General features: G+C 36.7%; 1 protein-coding gene across 6 annotated transcripts in view; it reads right to left on the reverse strand.

Annotated features, from left to right (window-relative positions):
• LOC150086828 (optineurin-like) overlaps positions 1 to 25,095 on the reverse strand; it is a 188,780-nt gene that overhangs the window by 81,357 nt on the left and 82,328 nt on the right. For 5 of the 6 annotated variants that reach the window (XM_090371607.1, XM_090371605.1, XM_090371602.1 and 2 more), the window contains one exon: positions 9,332 to 9,478. The exons of the other annotated variant lie outside the window; for it this stretch is intronic. In XM_090371607.1, the coding sequence (XP_090227733.1) occupies positions 9,332 to 9,478 (147 nt within the window). The remainder of the gene's footprint in view (positions 1 to 9,331; positions 9,479 to 25,095) is intronic. 6 annotated transcript variants of the gene reach the window in all.

Here is a 25,095-nt window from a genome sequence, read left to right on the forward strand (position 1 = left end):
TGAACATTTCTTTTTTGATTCAATCAATTCAGCTAGCACAGCTGCGAGTGCTGCACAAGCATGGGGGAAATTCCGACTTACGTAGAGTTCTGTGGAATGCAACCCATACATTAATTGGGAAGTGGCTGTAATTTAATATTTAAAAATATCTGTTAGATTTCTTGCATACCTGCAATGTTCATTTTACATAGCTTAATTTAAAGTGCCGTGGAATCATTACTAAGTTTACTGAACCAATTTAGAGAAATAATGCATTGCACTTACCAGTATTCAAAAGTGAAAATAGAATAAAATGCCATTTTAATAAATGAATGTTTTTAATATTAATTTTTTTTCTTTTTTTTCATTCTGAGGATTATATGTAGTGCAAATTCAGCAAACATTCCAAATGATTCTAGGACAATGGTAGTAGTGGCATGTGATATTTAACCTATCAACTTCCACAACGACAGGTGGAAGTTTGTTCCAGCAATTAACAACCCGCTGGCTAAAAGCAAATTTCCGCACATCTATTCTACATCTGTCTTTTCTTAATTTGAATTTATGCCCCCTTAGGTTCGTAATCTGAACAAGTGGAAGGATCCCATCAGAATTCAGCGTGCTCAATCCATTCAAGGCCTTTGGTTCTAGCATGATCTGAATTAGTTTCTTCAGAAAAAAGATACTTCACTCTATGATTATAAAATGTGAACATAACTTTTAATAAAATAAACTGGATATTACTCTAATGAGCTTATACTTATCAAGCACACAGTATTTTACAAATGCTTCAATGAGAATTTAGATATTTTTTTAGAAAACTAGGTGAATATATTAACACTCTCCATAAATTACAGCCTGCTTTTCCAGGTCTTTTTTTTTTTTTTTTTGTGTGTGTGACTTAACCCAGTGGTGGCAGGGCATTTCACAGGTGCCCGAAAAAATAATGTTCCCCATTAACCAATGATTAAAAATCTGAAATTTTTTCTTACTTCCTAAACTTTTATTGGAATAGTTTCTGAAGTGATTTTCATATGGTTTTCTTACAGAAATTGTGAGTGAGAGCATATCAGCCCTGATACCATTTTGACAACTATTGGGATTTTGCTTGAAGAATAGCATGGTACTGGACAAGCACCAATGCTGTGTTTTTATAAAGTTTCAGGTTATTGGTTTTCCTTTTCCACTTTGGGAGAGGAAACCAGATTTTGGCAACTATTTGGATTTTGCCACATTTTGGCACTATTTTGATTTTGTTTGAAGAATGGCATAGTACCGGACAAGTGCCGATTCTATGTTTGTTTAAGGTTTCAGGTTACTTGTTTTTCCTCTCCCACTAGGTCAAACATCTATTGTCTTACACTAGTTTTTTGAAAATTTTTTTTTTCTGTTTTCACAGCATGAAGATAACATGAAACCTAGTATTCTCTCAAAATGGCTGCTAATCTACAGCTATATAATTTCAAATTTCATACGCTGTGAAAAGCACCAAATTTGAAATAAGCCTGAAAAGGAAAGTAACTAATAGTATCAAATATACATAAGTTTTTTTTTTTTTAATAATATTTAATATATAATAAAGCAGAAATGTATGTGCATGCATAGTTTGAAATTTCTTGCACTTAAGTCTTTTAAATTAGAAAATGGAAGAGACTAAGAGATTCAGGCTTCTATTTTGTCTAATATGTTTTCGTGATTTTTAGCAAAATTAATTTTTTTGTTTTTTTGAAAATAAAAGATGTAAAACACAGCTTGTTTTTAAAATTTTAATATTTTTTTAACACTTAAAAAGTTACAAGCATTGCAATCCATTAATAAAAAATGAAATATCGGCACTTCATGCAAAATTCAAAAACAAATATATAGGGAGGTGCCACTATATGTTTTGCAAAAATTACAAAGAAAATAGGTACCTGTCACGTTCTGTGCCACCATTTTTGCTAAAAATAGAGGTGCCACCATTGCCAGGTTAAAGTTGAAAAAGCCAAATGTCTTATGTGGTTTGCTCTTTCTACCTGGGTGCAGAGCTAGGGACACCACTATGGGCATGGTCATAAACAAGAAAACAGCTGTTTTTCATAATGGATCAAAGAGGTTACTACAGAGTAGATCTGCAGGTAGTGGCTCTCTGCTCACTGGCCACACATTATAGCCTTTCTTTTTGTGACTTAAAGCTGAAAAAATCAAGTCAACAAGGTCCATGCTCTTTCTTCCTGGGTGCAGAACTAGAGACAGCACTACAGTCGGTCCTCGTATAACACGTGTTTACATTACACGAATTCGATCATACACGATTTATAAATAGGGGAATGTTATCTTATATAACACGAACCGAATTCGCTTATGCACGATTCGCCTTTGTGTTTACAAGAAATGGCAACCGAACGCGGAATCACCCCAACCGAACGCAACACGATAGGAATGAAGAAGATTCTGAAAATGTATTTATGCGTTTTATATCAGTGAAGGGGAAACACATTTCACCATAATAACGTAAAAACCCACACAATTCCAGCTATCGATAATTTGCAATTGCAATTAGATCGAGTTTACGACCAGTTTATAACAGATTCCACTAGCAGAAACGCAACTGGAAATTGTTTTTATTGTTTTATGGTAGTAACCCCTAGAAATGTGCTTTAGTAAAATGTGAGGTGTTAATAGTGTATCTCGGCCTTTACAGTGTTGTTTATTCAGTTGCTACACGCGCGCAGCTTTGTTTATGTGTATTAAGCGTGCCTCCTCGTTTTGTAATTGTGCTTTAAAAATGAGTAAAATACTTAAAAGGTGTGAAAAGGAAGCGTCCTGGCGAAGACACTGCAGATTCAGAGAGAAAAAGAAAACAATATCGATAAACAGAGGCGGACTGGATCAAAAATTCTTACCCGGGAAAATTTATAGTGGCCTCATACTACGGTTTATGGCCAAAATCACACCGGCCTCCGGCCCACCGGGATTTCCCGGATAAGGCTTATGGCCAGTCCGCCTCTGTCGATAGAGAAAAAATATGAAATTGTGAAACGCTTTGAGCGAAATGAAAGACCATGTGGTATTGCACGTGCTACAGACCTAAATGAGGCAACGCCGAGAATTACAAAGAATGCAGAGAAAATAAAAACAACTTTCATAGCGGGAACAACTCAAAGTATAATTAAAATCCATTAGATTAAGACACAAGAATTGGAAGAGATGGAACGGCTGTCTTTTCTATCTGTTTTTCGATTTTCTATCTGTTTGGATAGAAAATCAAACAAAAACAAGTTTGCTTACGATAGAAGCAAAAGCATTAGCAATATTTTATTACATAATAGTCGTAATAAAATACGTAAGCATTTTATTACGACTTACGTATTATAATTTTATTACGACTATTTTATTTAATATAATAAATTTACGAATAAAATACGTATTTTATTCGTAAAAAATACTTTAGTATTAAAAAATACTAAAAATACTTTATTATAATATAATAAAAAAATATTTTTTATTATTTATTATATTATAATAAAAAAATATTATATTATTTTTTATTACGTATTTTAATCGTTATAACGATTAAAATTACCCGATTATTTATTGTGTTTGGTAATGTTTTGGTTCCAAATGTGTGTTCAATCTTGGGTGGTCGGCACCTAACCCCACTTTTCCCATAGGGCCTGTTGTTTATATTGCACGATTTTGCATTGCACGAGGGTTTCTAGGAACACAACTATCGTGCTATACGAGGACAGACTGTATATGGTCACAAACAGCAAACAAGAAAACAATATCGATAAACAGAGGCGGACTGGATCAAAAATTCTTACCCGGGAAAATTTATAGTGGCCTCATACTACGGTTTATGGCCAAAATCACACCGGCCTCCGGCCCACCGGGATTTCCCGGATAAGGCTTATGGCCAGTCCGCCTCTGTCGATAGAGAAAAAATATGAAATTGTGAAACGCTTTGAGCGAAATGAAAGACCATGTGGTATTGCACGTGCTACAGACCTAAATGAGGCAACGCCGAGAATTACAAAGAATGCAGAGAAAATAAAAACAACTTTCATAGCGGGAACAACTCAAAGTATAATTAAAATCCATTAGATTAAGACACAAGAATTGGAAGAGATGGAACGGCTGTCTTTTCTATCTGTTTTTCGATTTTCTATCTGTTTGGATAGAAAATCAAACAAAAACAAGTTTGCTTACGATAGAAGCAAAAGCATTAGCAATATTTTATTACATAATAGTCGTAATAAAATACGTAAGCATTTTATTACGACTTACGTATTATAATTTTATTACGACTATTTTATTTAATATAATAAATTTACGAATAAAATACGTATTTTATTCGTAAAAAATACTTTAGTATTAAAAAATACTAAAAATACTTTATTATAATATAATAAAAAAATATTTTTTATTATTTATTATATTATAATAAAAAAATATTATATTATTTTTTATTACGTATTTTAATCGTTATAACGATTAAAATTACCCGATTATTTATTGTGTTTGGTAATGTTTTGGTTCCAAATGTGTGTTCAATCTTGGGTGGTCGGCACCTAACCCCACTTTTCCCATAGGGCCTGTTGTTTATATTGCACGATTTTGCATTGCACGAGGGTTTCTAGGAACACAACTATCGTGCTATACGAGGACAGACTGTATATGGTCACAAACAGCAAAACAGCTGTTTTTCAGAATACATCAAGAGGTTAATAGGAAACAGGTCTGATTGATGGTTATCTACCCACATGACACTGGGATCACGTGAATAGATTGCTGGTTGCATTTATGTGTTGGCCTTCTGGCTATTATTCTCAGTGACTGTTTCAGGTCAGAGGGCACCAGAGTGTAATGGGAGAAATTAGTCTCCTTCACTGCAGTTTATGCTAGGGCATGGGCTGTAAAATCCTTCTTTGAAATGTTGGCTGGTGCAACAATGGTTGATTTTCAGAATTCAAGGCTGTTGAACAGGTTAAAACAATGTAACTTCTGTTCCCCCCCCCCCCCCACACACACACCAAAAAAAAAAATTTCCACTCTGGTCTCTCTTTTGTGCTCATCAATTCAGAACCCCCAACTTATAAAACAAATGCCCTGGGAAAGGGGGGATACATGCCTTTCAAAATTTACTTCAATTTTCAATTACTAATAAAGATGTGTGTGTTGCAGAAGTGCCAGATATTATTTCATCCATCCTTGGATGCCTGGTTGATACAGAAAAGTTTACAAAAAAAGAGATGCTAAAATCAGATTACAAATACAGAAAATTCCTCCTATATTTTAAGGATGAACTAAAATTGGTAAAATAAAAATGGTTGATGTTGACAATCTAATCAAATTTAAGGGACAGCTGGATACCTTCAGGTGCTCAAAAGAAGGAACTTATTCTTTTGAGTACCTCATTTGCTTTTCTGGCTGATGCAGCAAAAGTCTGGCTTGCTTCAACTTATGGCTTTTATTAATAATAACAACACATGTGGAAAATCCTACTCCCTTCTCATAAGATCAGCTGACTACAACCGTAACTCAAGAGGGCTTTAAGAATTTGATGAGATTCAAACTCTCTCTCTCTCTCTCTCTCTCTCTCTCTCTCTCTCTCTCTCTCTCAATGAGTGCCATGTGATTTTCAAGCAGTGATGCATTGTTCAAATTTTTGTGAACATCACAATTTCAAATGCCTTTTACCAAATATTTCATCAATGAACAACTAGCAACCTTTAAGATTAGACCAGCAATATTATACAATACAGGCACTGTATGACTTAAGTTTCTGCATCACGCAAGTGTAGTTCCTGGAATTTAAGGCCTCTAGAAGAAAAAAAAAAAAAAATCTTTTAATAATTTTTTTTTTTCCCTTCTAGAGAAAACTTTTTAACCAGGTAAGTATAAATTCCACTATATGGTAGCCATGTGAAGGCTATGTGGTAGCCTTCACATGGCTACCACATAGATGTCTACCATGCAGATGTGGTAGACATCTGCATGGCTACCACAAGGGAAGGGCAAGACATCCAGCCCAAACAACTTGAAGTGCTTCCTGCATAACTGCACTAGTGACCACCCATGAAGGAAGAAAAAAGCCAAAGCACAAAGTGGAGCATCAAAATGAATATGTTCACCATGATGAGCATACCACAAAGTAATGAAGCTAGAGACCAACATGACAATGTAAAGGAAGAAACTGCACACAAAGTGGTTCAAACTGTTTAGGTCATCAAAGAGCAAATAACAGACCAGGGTCAGTAAACATGATAGCTCCTGCAATCTTGGAAAAAAAAAAAAAAAAATCAAGCAGTATGTGAGCAGCCAACTATAAAGAACAAAGAATACAAGCACAAAATCAGAACTGAAGAAGGAACACCAAGTATAAAAACAACAACCCAGAGCAGCCGAAGTAGAAACAAACGATGTCACAATATCCAGAATAGAAGAATGGAAGAAGGCCCTAGCAGAATTCCAGGGAATGGACCCCACAAAGACTTATAACATACTGAAGCTGAGACCCAACAGAATTCTGTGGAAAGTCACAGACTACCTCAATCAGGAAATGATTATATTACATATATTAACAACTTCATCCCAGATTTAGGTGGTCTGTGACTTTCCACAGGATTCTGTTGGGTCTTGATACTGGATTACAACACAACAACAAGGAAGTAACACTAAACACCATCTGCACAGTCATTTACTCTGCAGCTGTAGTCATTTACTCAGCCACCAGGATGAATGGAAGAAAAACCAGAGAACAGGAAACAAAATGCAAAGACAATGAACCACCAGCCTGGAAAAGAAAACTACAGCAGAAGATAGAAGAGATGAGTGAAGATAGGCCAACTGACACAGTACCAATGTGTTAACAGAAGTAAGAAGCTGACCAGAAAAGTGAATACCGTCCTCAAGAAAGACGACATCCATTGCAAACACGAGACCTATAATCAAAGAATTGAAGTATATGAGATCCTCAAGCAGAACCTCATTGCAATCAGTGAAAAATCATCTATATAGGACAGTTCTGAGAAGAAAACAGACAACTGGACATTTGATGAAAACCAGAGCCTTCTACAGAAACATTGGACAACAAAGGACACCAGATCCCCTGACCAGAAGGCACTCAAGGAGGTCTGAGGTAACCTGTGGAGCAGTAAAGTTAGCCATAATGGCTGTGCTCCCTGAACAGATCTAGAACAGAGGAAAATCAAGGATGTACAAGAGATTAAACAATGGGAGATCCAGGAGGAAGAAGTACAACAGTCAATCAGAAAGTCCCACAACAGGTGAACCCGAGGAATAGATAACATCCACAACTACTGGTATCCAAGAAGTTAAGTTGCGCACACACAGTCTGCTGCATGCCTTTTCTACAGATATTTCCATGGGTACTGTTCTGAATTTGGTTCTGTAATTCAGCTCTCTTCCAAACCAGTCAAAATGCTTTTATACTGTCCAACATCAAACTCACAGAACTAACTTTTCTTCTTCCTCATTTATTCCTTCAACTTCTGTTTTCTCAAAAAACCTTCCTTCGTACATATTTCTGGAAATTTACAATCTATAGAAATTCAAGCCTAATCTTAACAAGTACCTTCTTTCATCTTCTCAACCTTCAACTTATGCATGGTACAAATACTATAGGTTCTAATACTGCACGTGCTTGGGGCCATAAAAAAAATAGGGAGGGTATGGAACCAGCGTTATTTTGTTCTTGGCTAAAAACTGCTAAACTGCCAAAGCCACGTGGACTGTCACATTGTCGTGATACAGAAGCCAATCCTGAGTGCACCATTAGTCTGGATGTTTTCTCCTGACATCATCCCTCAAATGCCTTAGGATCCCCAATGTAGAATTCATGATTTCCAGTTTGGCCTGGTAGTAGGAACTTCCTCTTGACATTTGATTTGACCTACCTTGCCCTTTTTTTGGATACAGAGTTGAATGGACTTTTCCATTGGGAAGCCTGCTACTTTGTTTCTGGGCCATAACCATAAACCTAGCTTTACTCCTCTAATACCAGAGGATGAAAGTTTGTGTCCTTTCCAGCCTGTGCTTGCAGGTCTCGGCACACAGAAAGCCAGTTCTGTATCTGTTCATTACTGAGCCAGCAGGGCACAAATTTTTCAGATCAACCTCTTGTTTATATTTTTAGTCTGAAGCCATCAGCATGTACCGTACAATAGGCCTAGAATATCACAAATATTATTCATAAGCCATCTGTTCTCATGGATAACTTAATGAATTTTTTTAACGTTTTCATTAGTCCAACTTGACGGTGGATGACCCAAGCATTCAAAATCTTGAACAAAATTTTGGCCACCTTGGAAACTTGAATACCACTGACAAGTTTGTATTCTACCCACAGCATCATCACCAAATGCTTGTTTTGGCATTTTGTAAGTCGCCAAAGCTGTTTTCCTAATTTAATAACACAATGATGCAAGTTTGCCATTCCCCAACATCAACCTTCTTGCTCAGCTACAACAATCACAAGATACATTCAACAGGAACACATTTAAACATCAATGGCACAAAAGTACAATATTCTATTGGTGTGAAATACTCTACACTAACTCGCAATGAATTAGTTCAGTGGTATCTAATGGCACAATGCTATACTTCATGTGGTTAGCAATCTACACAGCCAGTCTGGAAACTTTTGGCTTTCATTTTGTATCATAGCATGCTGATCACCAATTCAATATTTTTGGAAAAAAAGGTAAGAATCAAAATGCTTTCTTGTCACTATTTTTGATATAGTGATAACAACAAATGGCAGCTAAACACAAGACAAAGATACAGAAGCCAGAAATTACAGAGTAACCTGAAAAGTAATTTCAAGTAGGATTTAATGTTATTCTCATGCATTTTTTTTTAATTCCACAATACTTATTACATTTCCCTTATGTGGTGGTGACTGAGGTGTATAAGGCCTTGAATGAGTTGAGCAAGCTGAAGGCTGATGGGATTCTTCCTCTTGTTCAGATTAAGAACCTAAGGGGGCACAGTTTCAAATTGAGGAAAGACAGTTGTAGAACAGATGTGTGGAAATTTGCCTTTAGCCAGTGGGTAGTTGATTGGTGGAACAGACTTCCATCTTTTGTTGTGGAAGTTGATAGCCTAAATAAATTTAAGGCTGAGCTGGACAGGCATTTGGAACGAATGGAGGGGTGAAATGGGAGAGGTTTTTTTTTTTTTTTAGCTGATGCTGCATAAGCTTGCTTTCTTGTGTCGTATTCCTCTACTAATACTACTAATATTCAATTTACAAGAGAAATATAAATGCTGTGTTGAAAAAAAATAATTTAAGATCTACTGAAATCTAATAAATATCACAAACAACTGCAAATTTCACAACACTCACTTCAGAAATATCAGTTTCTGCTTCAGCCAATTTAGGGGAGAAGGAACTTTCATGATCACTGTTTTTCTTACCAGGGTGGAAAATTAGTGTATAGCCTTGTTCAATATCTTCTAATATTACAGGAGAATCTTCTTTTTTAGGTACTTCCTTAAGGAGAACATAAATACATTAACTGTTATTTAGCAGAATTCAGTTTAATAGTTTTTAAGAAACCAGATTAAAAAAAAAACAAAGCCAACAAAACAAAGTTCATTAGAAATTAAGATACTATTAGACAAAGTCAATTAAATGCCTTTCAGCAATTTGCACATTTATTTTAACTTATGTAGGATTCTCTTCACAAAGAAAGAGAAGATCAGGAGTATTTATACAAGGTAGTATCAGGTTTCAGGACAATGTTTATTTAAATAAATATAATATTTACATATAATCACATCAAAATTATGATGTCTTCAATATCTTGACTAAGTATCCTCTTTTTCCAATGGTTATATAATTACAAAAAACTTTTCTAAAATCCTTTTCTGAAGGTTCATGGATTATATTTATTGCAACTGCCATAAATTCTGCTTCATCAGAAAACTGTCACATCCTTTTAATCCTTTCCAGTGAGTTTTCTGCTAATACCTGGCTAGAATTAGTTTCTTTGTGAAATTTTGAAAATTCATAAAAATGACAACTTTTTACATAAATGGTTTTAAATATTAATTTGTTCTTATTTTGACTTAGCTGCCCAACATTAGAGTGAAATTATTTCGAAAAATCAAATCAAAAAAGGTAAACAATGCAAAAAAAAAAAAAAAAAAAAAAATACAAATTTGAAAAAAACTTTAAATTATAAAAATATTGCTCAATTCTTCTTTAAATTTATTCAAATACCTACTCCCACAAAACTAGATGAAAGGTTGTTCAGACAATCAATTACTCTAAGGCCGAAGGCAAATTTCTGCCCATCTGAAAATTACTGATGGCAATTTCGTGACTGTTGTAGAATATGTATATTCTTTTTCAATTTAAATTTATGCTTTTATGTATCATCTGAGAAAGAACAAAGATACCATGAAAATTCAGTTTACTTAATCATTTTAAAGCCATTACAATTGACATTATAAACTCCTCTATAGTTTAAAAAAAAAGTAACATGCAAAACACAAATTTATACACTAATGCTGACAATCAATAGGCCTAAGCCAAATGTAAATATGCAAATTAATCTTGAAAACCAAATCATAATTAATAGAACTAATATAAGTAAATATATGAAATCGGTGATAATCAAGTTCATTAATGGTAAAATGCGAGAATAAGTTAAAACAATGAACAAAACATGGGGTGAATTACCCAAACTAAGGACAGAATACTGGGGCAGAAGAAACATAAATCAAAGAGGGGACACAAATAAAATGCAATGAATCATGTTATATCCATGTAAAAAGCAACTGACACAAAAACTAATGTGGTAATGTCTCTGAGATCATTGTGGTAAAAAGAAACTATTCATGCCATGACACTAATGCAAAAATTAGGAGTATACTTTGGCAAGGAACAGTTCTACTATCTGAGTAACAAGATACACTAACAATCAAATAATGACCCCCCGATCAAATCACTTTACAATGGATTCTCCATAATAAAATACCATTCACTATATGATATGTAGTAAGCACCAGTCATTGTGATTGTGTTTCCAAATTTAATTTTAATTCATTAAAGCCGATTCTAATAAGTGAAAATAGGAGGAATATTATCCACAGGCTATAAAAGTAAGGATATAAAGCACAAAATTACACTTTATTACCTTACCAATTAAGAAAATTAAATGATACATGAAAATCAACTAACTAATTGTTATTTCTGTTCACCCCGATTTTTTTTTTTTTTTTTGGGAGGAAGGGGGTTGTAAAATTTAATAAGGAATCAATAACAAAGAACACGGCACGCACAAATTGCAACTAACACAATAGTAGTTGCAAGTGAGAGCGAGAGCAAGATACGGAGTAACAAGTTTACAAAGCTTAAAAAATGAAGAGATGATTCTGAAAATATTTCTTTTTTTTTATATGATTGAAGATTTCATGGAAGGGAAAACACATTTCACCATAATAACGTAAAAACCCACAGAATTACAGCTATTATCACAAATGCAATAAGATAGAGTTTACTACCCATTTATATTAGCACTAACAGAAAAGCCCAATAAACTGGAAGCTGCAAATTGCTTTTATTGCTTATGGTAGTGACCTCAAGAAATATGCTTTAGAAAAAAATATCACAAAGGCATTCAAAATTGATTCTTATAACCAAACATATGATAACAAAAGTGTAGTGCTGTTATTTATTTGTTATTTGGTTTTTTTTTTAGGAGCATTAGCAACTAAGGCCATATTGCTCCGGGGATATGCGGTGGTCATTCCCTGACCTTTCCACATCCTCCGTATTTAGTGGTGACGGGCTCGAACCCCGGTTCAATCAAGAAGCGTGTGCTACGCACTGCTGCTCCTTCCCACCTGGCTACGGAGGCACCAAAGTGTAGTGCATTTCAATTAATGATCTGAAGCGGTTTTTAGAAATTTGATTCTATAAAGCGGCTAATTCTATTAACCAGTGCCTACTTATTTCACTTTATGATTGTCTCTGATCTATAATTATCAATTATCATTTTAAACAACATTTGGGGGGTGGGGGGTAATAAGTAAAAATGTGGCACCATCATCATTTTTTTTATCTTTTTTCTTTTTTAAATTTGTATCATGTTTTAATGTTTATTCTAGTGTATAAGACACACCACAATTTTATGGCAACTTTTTTTCAGATAAAAGGTGAGTGGTATATACAGGTGGTACGATATTTAGTATTCTATATAAAATACGATATTTAGTATTCTATATAAAACTAATACAATTTCCATTATAAAAACCACCTTTTAGAGAGATAAACTGTTTAGTTATATAGTGAAAATTTCAACTTCCAACATCTTGGAAGGAATTACTAAAAAACAATCTGTTATTGGGTTCACAATAAGATATTTTCATGATACAATGGTGTTTCTGGAATGGATTAATATCATAAAGCGAGGGTTCGCTGTATTTAAATAATATTTAATTGAAATAATTGTATATTTAAATTTAATTATCCAAATAATTTTAAAAAATAATAATAACACAATTCTGGAATTTGCAAATGCTGATATATCCTAAATAAGTGCTATTTATGGGTAACTATTTTATTTATTGTAAATGTGACACAACAAATAAAACTTACTTTGACAGATGTGAGGGTGTCTCCCCTTCACTTTGTCAATCCTAACTCTTACATTCGTTTCTTGGTATAATTACTCCTTTTTTCTACAAGTCTCATCATAACCATGTTAGTCTTTGTAGTAAAAATATTCAAAGGGTGCTCATTCGTGAAACCATTATACTATTTATCTTACAGAGCTTTGTTTATGCACACAATTGTTATAAGTTGGTGACTCAAAGCAGTAACCCTAGTAATTTTTTTCATCTTGTGCATTTTCAATTTGTGTTTCTTTAGTAAGCTGTTTTGTTTGTTTGTTATTTGGTTTTTAGGGGCATTAGCAACTAAGGCCATATTGCTCCGGGATATGCGGTGGTCATTCTCTGACCTTTCCGCATCCTCCGTATTTGGTGGTGACGGGCTCAAACCCCGGTCTAATCAAGACGCGTGTGCTACGCACTACTGCTCCTTCCCACCTGGCTACGGAGGCGCCTTTTAGTAAGCTAATACATCATTTACGTACATATCTTCATTGCAATAATATGGGGTTACATAGAGGACTAATGCAATACCCATAAAAGCAATAATGCTAGGGATTAAAAAAATATGATACAATAATTTTAAAAATATCCAATACAATATTATCATTAATTAAACATACAGATAAAAGTTAATCACATAAACAAATTGCAAGCTTTTAATTCTCAGAGGGTTTATTTATCCATGGACCATCCCATATCATGGGAGGTTGATTGATGTCAGCTGCATCAGGAAGTTGACATTACATGAATTTAATAATAACAAGCAAGATAAACACTGTTTTCACCTCATCATGACTCGAGTTTACAGAATAATGGCTGTTCTAGTATTTTTTTTTTTTTTTTTTTTTAAATGATGTTCCCCCTTCCAACTAGCAATTAACTTTTGACAGTAGTGTCAAATCATAAACAAATTTGTCAAAGGCAGCTCACTTACATATATTTAATTTGTCAGCAGAAGTGTGTGTTCAAAGATCGATTTGCATATTGTGCAGGCTGCAAGTCCTGGAATAACTTATGGAGGAAAGTGTGTTACCTACACCAGAGATTGTTAACTACCGCTTCAATTGAAGAGAACTTCAGAAAATTCCTACAGTTATTTAGAGAGGATAGGGGGATCAAACCCAATCCTCTCTAAATGAGAGGCAGATGATTCGTGCCAACCAAGATGCCACTGATAACAGTTAACAGAGGTGCCTTTGCTACTCCTACTGGTATGACGACATCTCCCGTCTTCCCCAACCTCATACGCTTGACACAGTCACAAAGGGTAGCCAGGAGAGCCAACCAACAGCTAGTTCCTCATCCACATGACCCCAGTGCTAAGCCAATTATATTCTAGTCAGGTCAACAACAACCACCTCAAACCTTAACACACCAATGAACAGCCACTTTCCTTTTGTGTCAATGTGGAGCAATCCAAAATGTACACCAGTACTGTTATGTTTGTTGTTAGTTATTTGGTTTTTAGGAGCATTAGCAACTAAGGCCATATTGCTCCGGGGATATGCGGTGGTCATTCCCTGACCTTTCCGCATCCTCCGTATTTGGTGGGCACGGGTTCGAAACCAGTCTAATCATGAAGCATGTGCTACGCACTGCTGCTCCTGCCCACCTGGCTACGGAGGCGCCCCACAGTACTGAAAGAAGTCTAACTATGTAAATCTGGTTTATTTTTAATTTAAACCACAAGGATGTCTGGAAAGGCCAGCCATAATAATGTATGGCCATTGTATTCATTAGGGTCTCAAAGTATGCAAACTAAAAGTACATGATCCTGCTCATATGTGAATGACCTGATTTATGCTTATGTTCATAACTCGTGATGTAGAAAACCCCAAGTTTATATCTGTAGATGTGCCTTTGAGTGGGTGTTTGTGCTTGACTGGCTTTGCTTGGTACCTTGTCTTGGCTGGGGCCCACTTTCCAGAATGTTTTTGGAAATACAGCCCTTTCTTATAGTCAGGAGGACCCTCAGGTCACCCCCCCCCCAGAACATAAAACTTTATCCAGAAAAATGGACTCCAACTCACCCACCTTTTCACATAACCTCCCTTCCTTCCTTTCCCCTCTCTTGTGGGGGTCTTTGGGAGTACCTTGTAAAGTTGCCTGATGAGGGAAAACCAAATCACCTTTGGCTCCTGGGAAGAAGTTTCCAACACTAATTAGCCCTTAATGTTCTCCCACCCCCACCTCTGGCAGCTACCGATGGTTATACCAGATGGCCCTCTCACTGGAGCTGGGATGGAACTGGTGGCTGCCCACCAAAACCAAAACTCCGCAAAAACAGACCTCCATTAGACCGAACCCACAATTTTATAGGTGATTACCTTGCCACTCCTGGTCTGGTAAAGACCCTGATGAGCTGGCTGTTTCTGCTGGACAGCAAGTCAGTATCTGTGGCTGGGGCAACACCCCCCCCCTCCATAACTGTTGTAACCTAAGCATGGGGGGGAAAAGTGTCCCACATTCTTATTCAGAAGGCTGTCACAAGTGAGAATTGAATGAATGTGAAAGAGGACATAAATGTCCCACTTACATACATGCATAAATATTCTCTCTGAACACAAGTCTAATAAAAAAAAAATAAATAAATTAAAAAAAATCTACAAATAGTATATTGGCGGACTAAGATTATATCTATTCACTGAATGAGGGCTCACGTGTGTAAAACTTGCAATGGCCAGTGAATGCTATGTGCAATGCTAACAAAAAAAAAAAAAAAAAAAAAGTAATTCAGATGCTATCTTGTTCTCTTGTATATTGTCTGCATGCATGAGCGAGAGAATGATGGGTGGATGCTAAATGTACCACCCCTTGTTCGTGCACCTGAATTTGTGAAAAAAAAAGTCATGTTGTGACCATCTGCACGGGTTAGGTATGATAGGTTAGCATGAGTATATTATAACCATGCGATGAACAGGTGTCCCCTTGGACCTACTGCAGTGAAGGAAAACTACCATGGAATGCTCCGCCACTGCCCACGTCATGCTAACTCACCTTGAGGGCATGTCATGGGATTCTGGCCAGTGTGGGTCTATAGTCTATTCACTGCTAGCCAAATAGCAACCACCTCCACATAGAGCACCCTGCCCTTATGACTTTTTTTTTTTTTTCTCTCCCATTCTTTTCCCATTTTTTTCTCTTGTCAAGGGCTCTTCCTCACCTCACCTTTCTCCTGGTTGGCTAGAGTTAGCTAAATGCTATCACTGCTCTTAACAGTCCACATTGAGGATGGGTTTCCTCTGCAAGGGTGCCCCTCTATTTTCTGTTAGAAGCCCCCCTATCATCCACCTCTTTACCTTTCCCTTTTATCCCTAAAACTGTTACCCCCATAGTCATTTCCAATAAAAAATTCTTCCCTTCCCCCAATCCTCCTTTGAGCTCTTCCTGCCTAGGCAATGCCAGAGTTTGCCCAGCTAGAGACTTATGTAACCCTACTGCCTGGCCCATCTCCACAAGGTAAAGAACAAGCAACAGCAGCACCTTGTTCTCCCAAGCACCCAACAGCAAAGAGGCCACATGAACAATGGACCAACACACCCCAACAGTAAACTACGCAGCCTAGACTATAATCTACATTTTTTTAAGCCTTTACATTTTTTTAAGTCTGCACTGCATCACAAAAGATCACTGCAGCGTTGGGGAAGGGGGGGCTGGAGTTGCAAAACCTGTAACACTATACGTATGTTCGTAGCTCATAAATATGGCTTGTTCATTTTATGATGGCAATTGGCAATGTGTGAGAAGGGAAAGGAAGGGAAGGAGGTGTCAAGGCAGATGCACACTATTCGTTGAGTTCAGATGAATGAAGATCTGTACTTGAACTAGATGATACTCTATGGATTAAGGTTGATAATGTGTCTTTTGCCTAACCATGGTCTTCCTAAAGGGGTGCAACCTTTATGAGAATGTACTCATCCTGATTGCACTTCATTTAAAATGTATGTACAATTTACAAATTCAGTTTATAGGGTTCATCTAGTTTCACCTTACAACAGTTTTCTAGAGGGAGAACATGCACCTTGAAACTACTGTATTATTCCAAATTTACGCATTCTTGTTATGTCTTCAAATACCAAATAAATACAGTTCTGAAAAGTTTAATGCATTTATTTTATTTCCCTTATTACATTTTATTTTTATATTTTCCATTCATGCAGTGAATTCCATCTACAAAAAAAACATCCTTATGGCTATTAGCATTAGTAGTGGCAAATGATGCATAGAAGCAAACTTGTACAGTAACAGCCAAAAAATAAATATAAAACCACACCTATACATGCCCTCTTGTTCCTGCTAATGCAGTTGGCAACAAGCCTTAGTTATTTTTCTTGGATTTGATCCTTCAATAACACATTCTTCCAGCTTGGTTTTGCTGGTTAATATGAGTAACTTCTGTTGAGCTCTTTGGCTGCTGGTAGATGGCTGTTCGTTGAACTCTGTCTTTTGGAGAATACCGGCGATGATCAATCTCTAGGATGTGATGCTTGTGCTTATCTGTGGACAGTGTCTCTTCATCAGTTACTTGTCCAGCTTGTGATGATCAGTCTCTAGGATGTGATGCTTGTGCTCATCTGTGGACAGTGTCTCGTCATTGGTTTCTGCTGTAGCCTACTTGCTAGGTTGCTGTACTGTAGCTGAGGGGGATGACCACTGCACAGTACAGTTGATTTGTAATGTGAATGTGAAATTTGTATTGTAAATAATTGTATACTGTACTATACTATATGTATGGCAGATTTGCCAGATATTTTTTTGGCTAGGGGCCACTTTACTCAATAAATGAAAAAAAAAAAAAAAAAAAAAAAATGAATCCCCTCTTAACAATGTGTTATTGTTCCTGAAATTAATTCAAACTATCCATTTTCACATCACCAGATGGAAGTTTCTTTGAACAATTACTTTCTGGCTTAAAGCAAATTTTCACACGTATCCTGCAATTATCCTTTATCAATTTATGTCCCCATCTGTTTCTTGTCTGAGAGAGAGAGAGAGAGAGAGAGAGAGAGAGAGAGAGAGAGAGAGAGAGAGAGAGAGAGAGAGAGAAGATGGCATCAGGATTTAGTTTAAATACCTTAACCATTCAACATGTCTCTTTGCAGGTGCCTACTTTCCAAATGGTGCAATTTGCAGAACTTCAGTCTTTCTTGGTAAGAGTATTCTTTCATGTCCATGACTAATTTAGTTGCTTTTCCCAGCATCCATCCCAATACATCACACCCTAAAATAAGGCATGCAAAACTGCATACAGCACTGAAAGCTTTGCCTAATGATTACCTTATATAGTGGGATAATTATCTCCTTGTCTCTGCTGGAAAAATTCCTGTATACCATTGACAGAACCCCCATGAGCTGTCCTAGCAGCAAACAGTGTATTATTCTGGAATTGTTGTTACCCATATGCAGTATCTTTCATTTATTAATGATAAACTCAACTGCCACTTCTCAGCCCATCTATTTAATTTTTCCATGTCGACTTCTGCAGTAGCCTTGATTCTTGTCACTAAAAATCCAGTCAACTTCGGTATCACCTGCAAATTCAGACAATAAGCTTGATATGCATTCATCAATACTGTTAATAAATAGCAAAAACAGGAGGGCAGCACTGAACTCTGAGGGACTCCACTAATAACTTTAGTCAGTATGAAGAGCAATGCTCATTTATTCTTTGCTTTTGTTAATATCAGAAGGAAAGAGATGAACCACACTGATCCATTAGATATGAATGGCATAATTATTGATGATCCTGTTCAGGTTGCTGACAACTAAATAAATAAGGCTGCATATATACTCACAAGTGAGTTTAGATGCAAAATACCAATATTTAACTGAGAGCTAAATGACTATGATAATTTAGAAAAAAGTGGAAGAAAAACTGTTGAGGCTAAAGGCTAATAAAATAACTGGGGCAAATGAAATCAATCCAATTTTATTAAAGGCAAAAGCAAAAGAGATAAGCAAACCTTTAGCCAGCATTATTATGAGAGCATCCTTGGATTTAGAGGAGATCACTACAGATTGGAGAGATGTACAAATGTCTCTCCTATTCACATGGGGGGGGGAAATCTAAGGGTGAAGTGATTAATTACACCTACCTTCTGTTCCAGCAAAACATAATGGAGTATATGGTTAAAAAAGAAATATGGTCATCTTGACAGGAACACAGTGAAGGCAATCCTAGCATGGATTTGTTAAAAGATCTTGTCTAATTTCATTAACTATTATGATACACTAATAAAGGAATAGATGAAAAAAATAATTTTGACATCACATACTTTTTTTTTTTTTTTTTTATGTGAACCCCAAACACGAGAGGTATTAGAACCTATAGTACTTAGTACCGTGCTTGGGTTGGAGGTTGAGAAAACGAAAAAAGATATTTGTTGACATTGAACTTGAACTTCTGTAGATTGTAATTTTCAGGAAATACGTATGAAGGAAGGTTGTTCCAGAAAATGGCAGTTGAAAGAATAAATGAGGAAGATGAAAAGCTGGTTCTGTGAGTTTGAAGTTGGACAGTAAACGGATGTTGGCTGGTGGTGGCACGTGTTCAGACTGTTTTGAAAGAGAGAGAGCGGGAATTATAGACGCCAATTGAGAAGAACAGTGCCCATGGAAGTATCTGTAGAAGAGGTATGCAGCAGAAACAGTATGTCTATGAGAAAGCGAGTGGAGAGACTCTGTTAGAGATGAATCATTAATTAACCTAACTGCCCTCTTCTGAATGGAATCAAGAAGCCTGAGAGAGGTTTTGGGGGCACCACCCCAGATGTGGGAACAATATTCCATGGCAGGGCAGATTTGCGATTTATACAGAGTGAGCAGCTGTTTGGAAGAAAAGTAAGGTGAGAGCGAAAGAGAAAACCAAGTTTTTTAGATGCAGAGGAAGCAATATTTGTAATGTGCTTGTGCCAAGAGAGATTAGAAGTCAGGGTAATCCCCAAAAGAGATATATCATTTTGCCTAGAAATCAGAGTGTCACTAAAGATAAGCAAAGGAGCAGAAGAATCCTTTTTGCGAGATATAAGACAAGACTGAGTTTTAGAAGGGTTGAAATCAACTAAGTTGTCTTTGCCCCACTGGAGAATTACCTGAAGATCGGCATTTAAGGAATCGGTAGCAGATTTTCGAGAAGTTGAAGCTGATTGAGCAGGACAAGGTTTCTCAAAATGGAAAGTGGAATGCAATGTGCTATCATCGGCAAAACTATGGATAGGATTTCCAGTCAATGGAAGAACCTATAGTGCTTAGTACCATGCATGGGTACTAAGGTTGAGATGATGAAAGAAGATAGTTGTTGACATTAGGCTTGAATTTCTCTAGGCTAATTTTCAGGAAATATATATGCAGGGGGACTGTTACAGAAAACAGAAGTTGAAGAAATAAATGAGGAAGAGAAAAAGTTGGTTCTGTGAGTTTGAATCTGGACAGTAAAAGAATGCTGACTAGTTGCAGTGCATTACTGAACTGGTATGGAAGAGAGAATGGGAATTATATATAAGCCAGTTCAGAAGAAAAGTGCAGTGGAAATTTCTAGAGAAAATGCATGCAGCAGAAAAAGAACATCTATGACATAGAGAGGGGTCATTAATTAACCTAACTAAACTGTTCTGAATGGAGTCTAGAAACCTGAGAAGGATTTTGGGGGAACCATCTCAGATGTGGGAGCAATATTCCATCATACCGCAGATTTGAGATTTGTACAGAGTAAGTAACTGTTTGGAAGAAAAGTAACACAAAGAGAGAAAGAGAAAACCCAATTTTTTAAATGCAGAGGAAGCAATACTGTGACATGCATATGACAAGAGAGATTACAAGTCAGGGCAATCCTGAATAGAAATTAGCAATCTTGTCTAGAAATCTGAGTGTCATCGAAGATGAGCACAGGGGTAGAAGAATTCTTTTAACAAGATATAAGACAACACTGAGACAGAACTTGAGTTAAGACAACACAGAGCGAAAGAGAAAACCCAGTTTTTTTAAATGCACAGGAAGCAATACTGTGACGTGCATATGCCAAGAGAGATTAGAAGTCAGATTAATTAGAAGTAATCCTGAATAGAAATTAGCAATCTTGTCTAGAAATCTGAGTGTCATCAAAGATAAGCACAGGGGCAGAAGAATTCTTTTTGTGAGATATAAGACAACACTGAGTTTTTGAAGGATTCAAATCAACTAAGTTATCTTTGCCCCACTGGAGAATTACATGGAGATCAGCATTTAAGGAATTGGTAGTGGATATGCAAGTTGAAGCTGTTCATGCATGGCAAGGCATTTTCTCAAACTGGAAGGCAGAACACAATATGCTTTCATCAGCATAACTATGGATAGGATTTCCAGCCAAAGGGAAGAATGTCATTAGCATACAAGAGGAAAAGAGTGGGAGAAAGAACTGAACCTTGGGGGACACCAGCATTAGTAGCAAAGAGCCATCTACCATCACCTATAGTCAGAGAGAAAACTGGATACCCAATTACAAAAAACAGTTGGCAAACCATAAGATGGAAGTTTATTTAAAGGACTTTATGCCAAACATGATCAAAAGCCTTTGAAATGTCAGGAGCAACTTCTTGAGTTTCACCAAACTTTTCCATTGAATTTGTCTACATATTGATATAACAAGACAGTATATCACCAGTGGATCCACACTGGTGGAATCTTACTGGTGATCATTGATCAGATGGAAAGTTTGTAGACAGTTTAGGAGTTGGTGGTTAATGTATTTCTCCATTACTTTAGAAAGAGTAGAAGTGCAATGGGATAATAACTGGATAGGAGGAATTTGTCACCCTTTTCAAGAACTGGCTGGATATGAGAATTTCCAAGCAGGAGAGAAGACAAATAGCATAAGAAACTGTAAAAAGTAGACAGGAGCACAGGTTTTGAGCACAAGTGGAAAAATACCATCAGGACCTGGTGCATTCTTGGGAATGACTATTCAAAATTCTTCTGACATCCTTTTGACGGAAGACCACAAGAGGCATTGGAATGTACTGGGAATGGTAGGAGATGGTTTACCAAGTTCATCAAAAACTGAATTAGAAGAAAAGTAGGCTGCTTGCAGGTCAGCTTTATCTTTAGCTGAGATGACAATAAAACCATTGGGTTTTAACAGAGGTGGGAGTAGAGATGGACAAATGTGACCAATAGCTTTGGCAAGAAACCAGAATGCCCAACTACATTTGGACAAGAAGCAAGTAAGTTTTCTACTCTTAGCATATTCAAAATCTAGTTTGGACTGATTAATAACTGCTTGTTAATTGTTGCAAGCTTTAGTGTAGGCAGAAAATGAACCCGGAGATTTGCAAACAAGCAAGTTACACAATGCATTATTCTTCTGTTGAACAGCTTTAGCACATTAATGGAAAAATCAACATTCAGATAAGGAATGAGATTTCAAGGTGGAGTGTGGAATAAACAATTTCATTCCTACAAGAATAATTTCACTGACATGATCTGAGTAAACATTGATATAAGATTTAAAACAGTAATCCAACCAAGGAAAAGAAAGCTTGCAGATTTTCATTCATTCTTGTAATGCCGAACCACATATGCCTTTTTCTCATGAACATTCCCAACATGAGTTTGAGAATGGCCATGAGAAAAAAAGATCCACTGGAGAAGAGAACATAACCAAGTTGTGATATGAGGTGCCTACAGGACCACTCACCTCAACTGTGGTGAAGTGAGTGATCCTCTACTTGTACTTGTTCCTGTACTTGAAACGGTTGTTTGTGAGAAAAAGATCAAGAGTGTTGGCTTTATGGTTGGGAATGTCAGGTATTCTGATAGATAAATGAACAATCTGTGTGAGGTCATTAGTAATTGCAAAAGACTCAGCATTTTGACTAGAAAACAGAAGCCGGCTGGAGTTGTGAATGTTAAAATGACCAAGGAAAATTACCTCACTGTTAGGAAAGTTGGATTAGAGAAAGTAAAATTTCAAAGCGGAAGTTAGAGTTCTAAGTGAATCGTGGATTTGGGAGAATGACAGAAGCAATAGATAAATCTGACAGAATGGGGTAGAGAGATTTTAAGCTTCAGATGATCAAAAATAGGAAATTTCAAATTACTGTTTCTGATAGGTAATATCAGAGTGGACATATGCACTGCCTTTGAAGCAAAAGGAATCATATAGCGAATAATTACGACAACTGAGATGAGCAGTGAATGAATCAACCCATAATTGGGATTCTTCAGCAAATGTATGTTGTTGTAGTAGTGGCATGTGATGCAAGAAAGCAAATGTATGAGCTTATGCAACATCAGCCAAAAAAAAAAAAAAATCACACCATTCCCTCCTAATGCCTGTCCAGTTCCTCCTTAAATTTATTCAACCTATCAACTTCCACAACAACAGATGGAAGTTTGTTCCAGCAATTAACCACCCACTGGCTAAAGGCAAATTTCCGCACATCTATTCTACATCTGTCCTTTCTTAATTTGAATTTATGCCCCCTCAGATTCGTAATCTGAACTAGTGGAAGGATCCCATCAGAATTCAGCGTGCTCAACCCATTCAAGGCCTTATACACCTCAATCAGATCACCGCACAGGTGCTAGTCTCCAGCCACTGCAATTTGCAGAACTTAAGCCTCTCTTGGTAAGAGGATCCCTACATTCCCCTCACCAATCTTGTTGCCCTTCTCTGTACACGCTCAAGTAAATCTACATCCTTCCTAAAATTAGGCCTCCAGACCTGTATGCAGTACTCAATGCATGGCCTGACCATTGCCTTATACAGAGGGACAATCACCTCCTTTTCCCTGCTAGCAAAATTCCTATATATCATTGACAAAACCCTATGACCTGCCCTGGCAGCCTGTCTGCATTGCTCAGAAAACTTCATATCTGACTGCACAATTACTCCCAGGTATTTTTCATTTTCTACAACCTTAAGTGTAGTACCACACAGTTGGTATGTTTCTCTGGGGTTACTTCTACCCATATGCAGTACTTTGCATTTGTCAAGGTTAAACTTCAGTTGCCACTTCTTAGCCCATCTGCCCAAATTATCTAGATCCTGTTGCAGTAGCACACTGCCATTACTGTCATTAACAACCCTGCCAACCTTTGTACTATCTGCAAACTTCGAAACTAAGCCTGATATACCTTCATCAATATCATTGATAAATATACAAAACAACAGCGGACCCAACACCGAACCCTTGTCTAGAAACCACAGGACTCCACTAATAATAACATTAACCCACGAAGAGCAGCATCCATTGATTACTACCCTCCGTCTTCTCCCACTTAACCATCCTTTTATCCATTGTAGCAACTTACCCTTAATACCATTCTGCTCCAATTTGTACAATAGTCTTTCATGCGCAACAGTGTCAAAAGCTTTCCTGAAATCCAAATATATGATATCAAAATTATTTTTTGCATCCAGTTCCTTTGTAACCACATCATAATATCCTATCAAATTTGTCAGACAAGACTTTCCCTTAACAAAACCCCTGCTGTGTCTGAATTATTGCTGCAGTCTTGTCTAGATGATCCTGCAATGCATCTTTAACCAGTGACTCCATTATTTTACCCGGAACAGAAGTTAAACTAACTGGTCTGTAATTACTCGTGTCACCCTTCGATCCCCCCTTTGTGAATTGGGGATACATTTGCACATCTCCAGTCCATGGGAACCTCCCTGGGTCCAAGGATGCTCTCATAATTATGGCTAAGGGTTTGTTTAGTTGCTTTGCCACCTCCTTTAATATAACTGGATAGATCCCATCCACCCCAGGTGCTTGTCTTATGTTTAACTTCATGTGAGGCATGGCAAACTGCAAGTGGAAATGGACTTAATGGAGACTGGAACTGAGACCACACATTTGTGAAATGAGGAAGCATTTGGAAGGTTTAGGTCTTTTCGTAGATAAGTTTGTCCTATTAGTTTGATTAATCATGATGTACTCAGTAGTAAACAAAGGTGGGGAGGGCATGTATATGACATACACACACAGCAAAAATATACCCAATAGATTAGTTCTGCTGGAATATGTAGCAGCCAGCCTGTGAACACTATTTTAGAGCAGTCCCTCAAAACGTAAGAAAGATTGGATCTCACCAGGATGCCATCACACCAAGACGGTCACCTCCAGTATACTAGGTGCCAAATTTCATGACTTGCACATGGGTATTATACACAGGGGTACTAATAGTCCCATCATTGTGAAGGGTGCAAGCAGAGGATTTGGTTGTAGCAGAACAAATGGACTTCTCCCAAATTCGATCCAATTGACTCGAGTGATATTTACTGGATATGTGTGTGATTTTATTCCAGACTACTCTAGTGTCCATGCTTCTAGTGATGTTACTGGCAAAAGATATCCAAGATATCTTTTGCCATCAAATGTTAGATATCCAAGATATCTAACATTTCTGACTGATATATATTTTTTTTTTTATTAAAATGTGAACAGTAGATACATTTTCAACAACAACTATTTACATTCTATGTACAAAGCAAAAAAAAAGGAA

This window comes from Mastigoproctus giganteus, chromosome 4, assembly GCF_048544385.1.
Source record: "Mastigoproctus giganteus isolate SK-2022 chromosome 4, ASM4854438v1, whole genome shotgun sequence".
Classification (NCBI taxonomy): Eukaryota; Metazoa; Arthropoda; class Arachnida; order Uropygi; family Thelyphonidae; genus Mastigoproctus; species Mastigoproctus giganteus.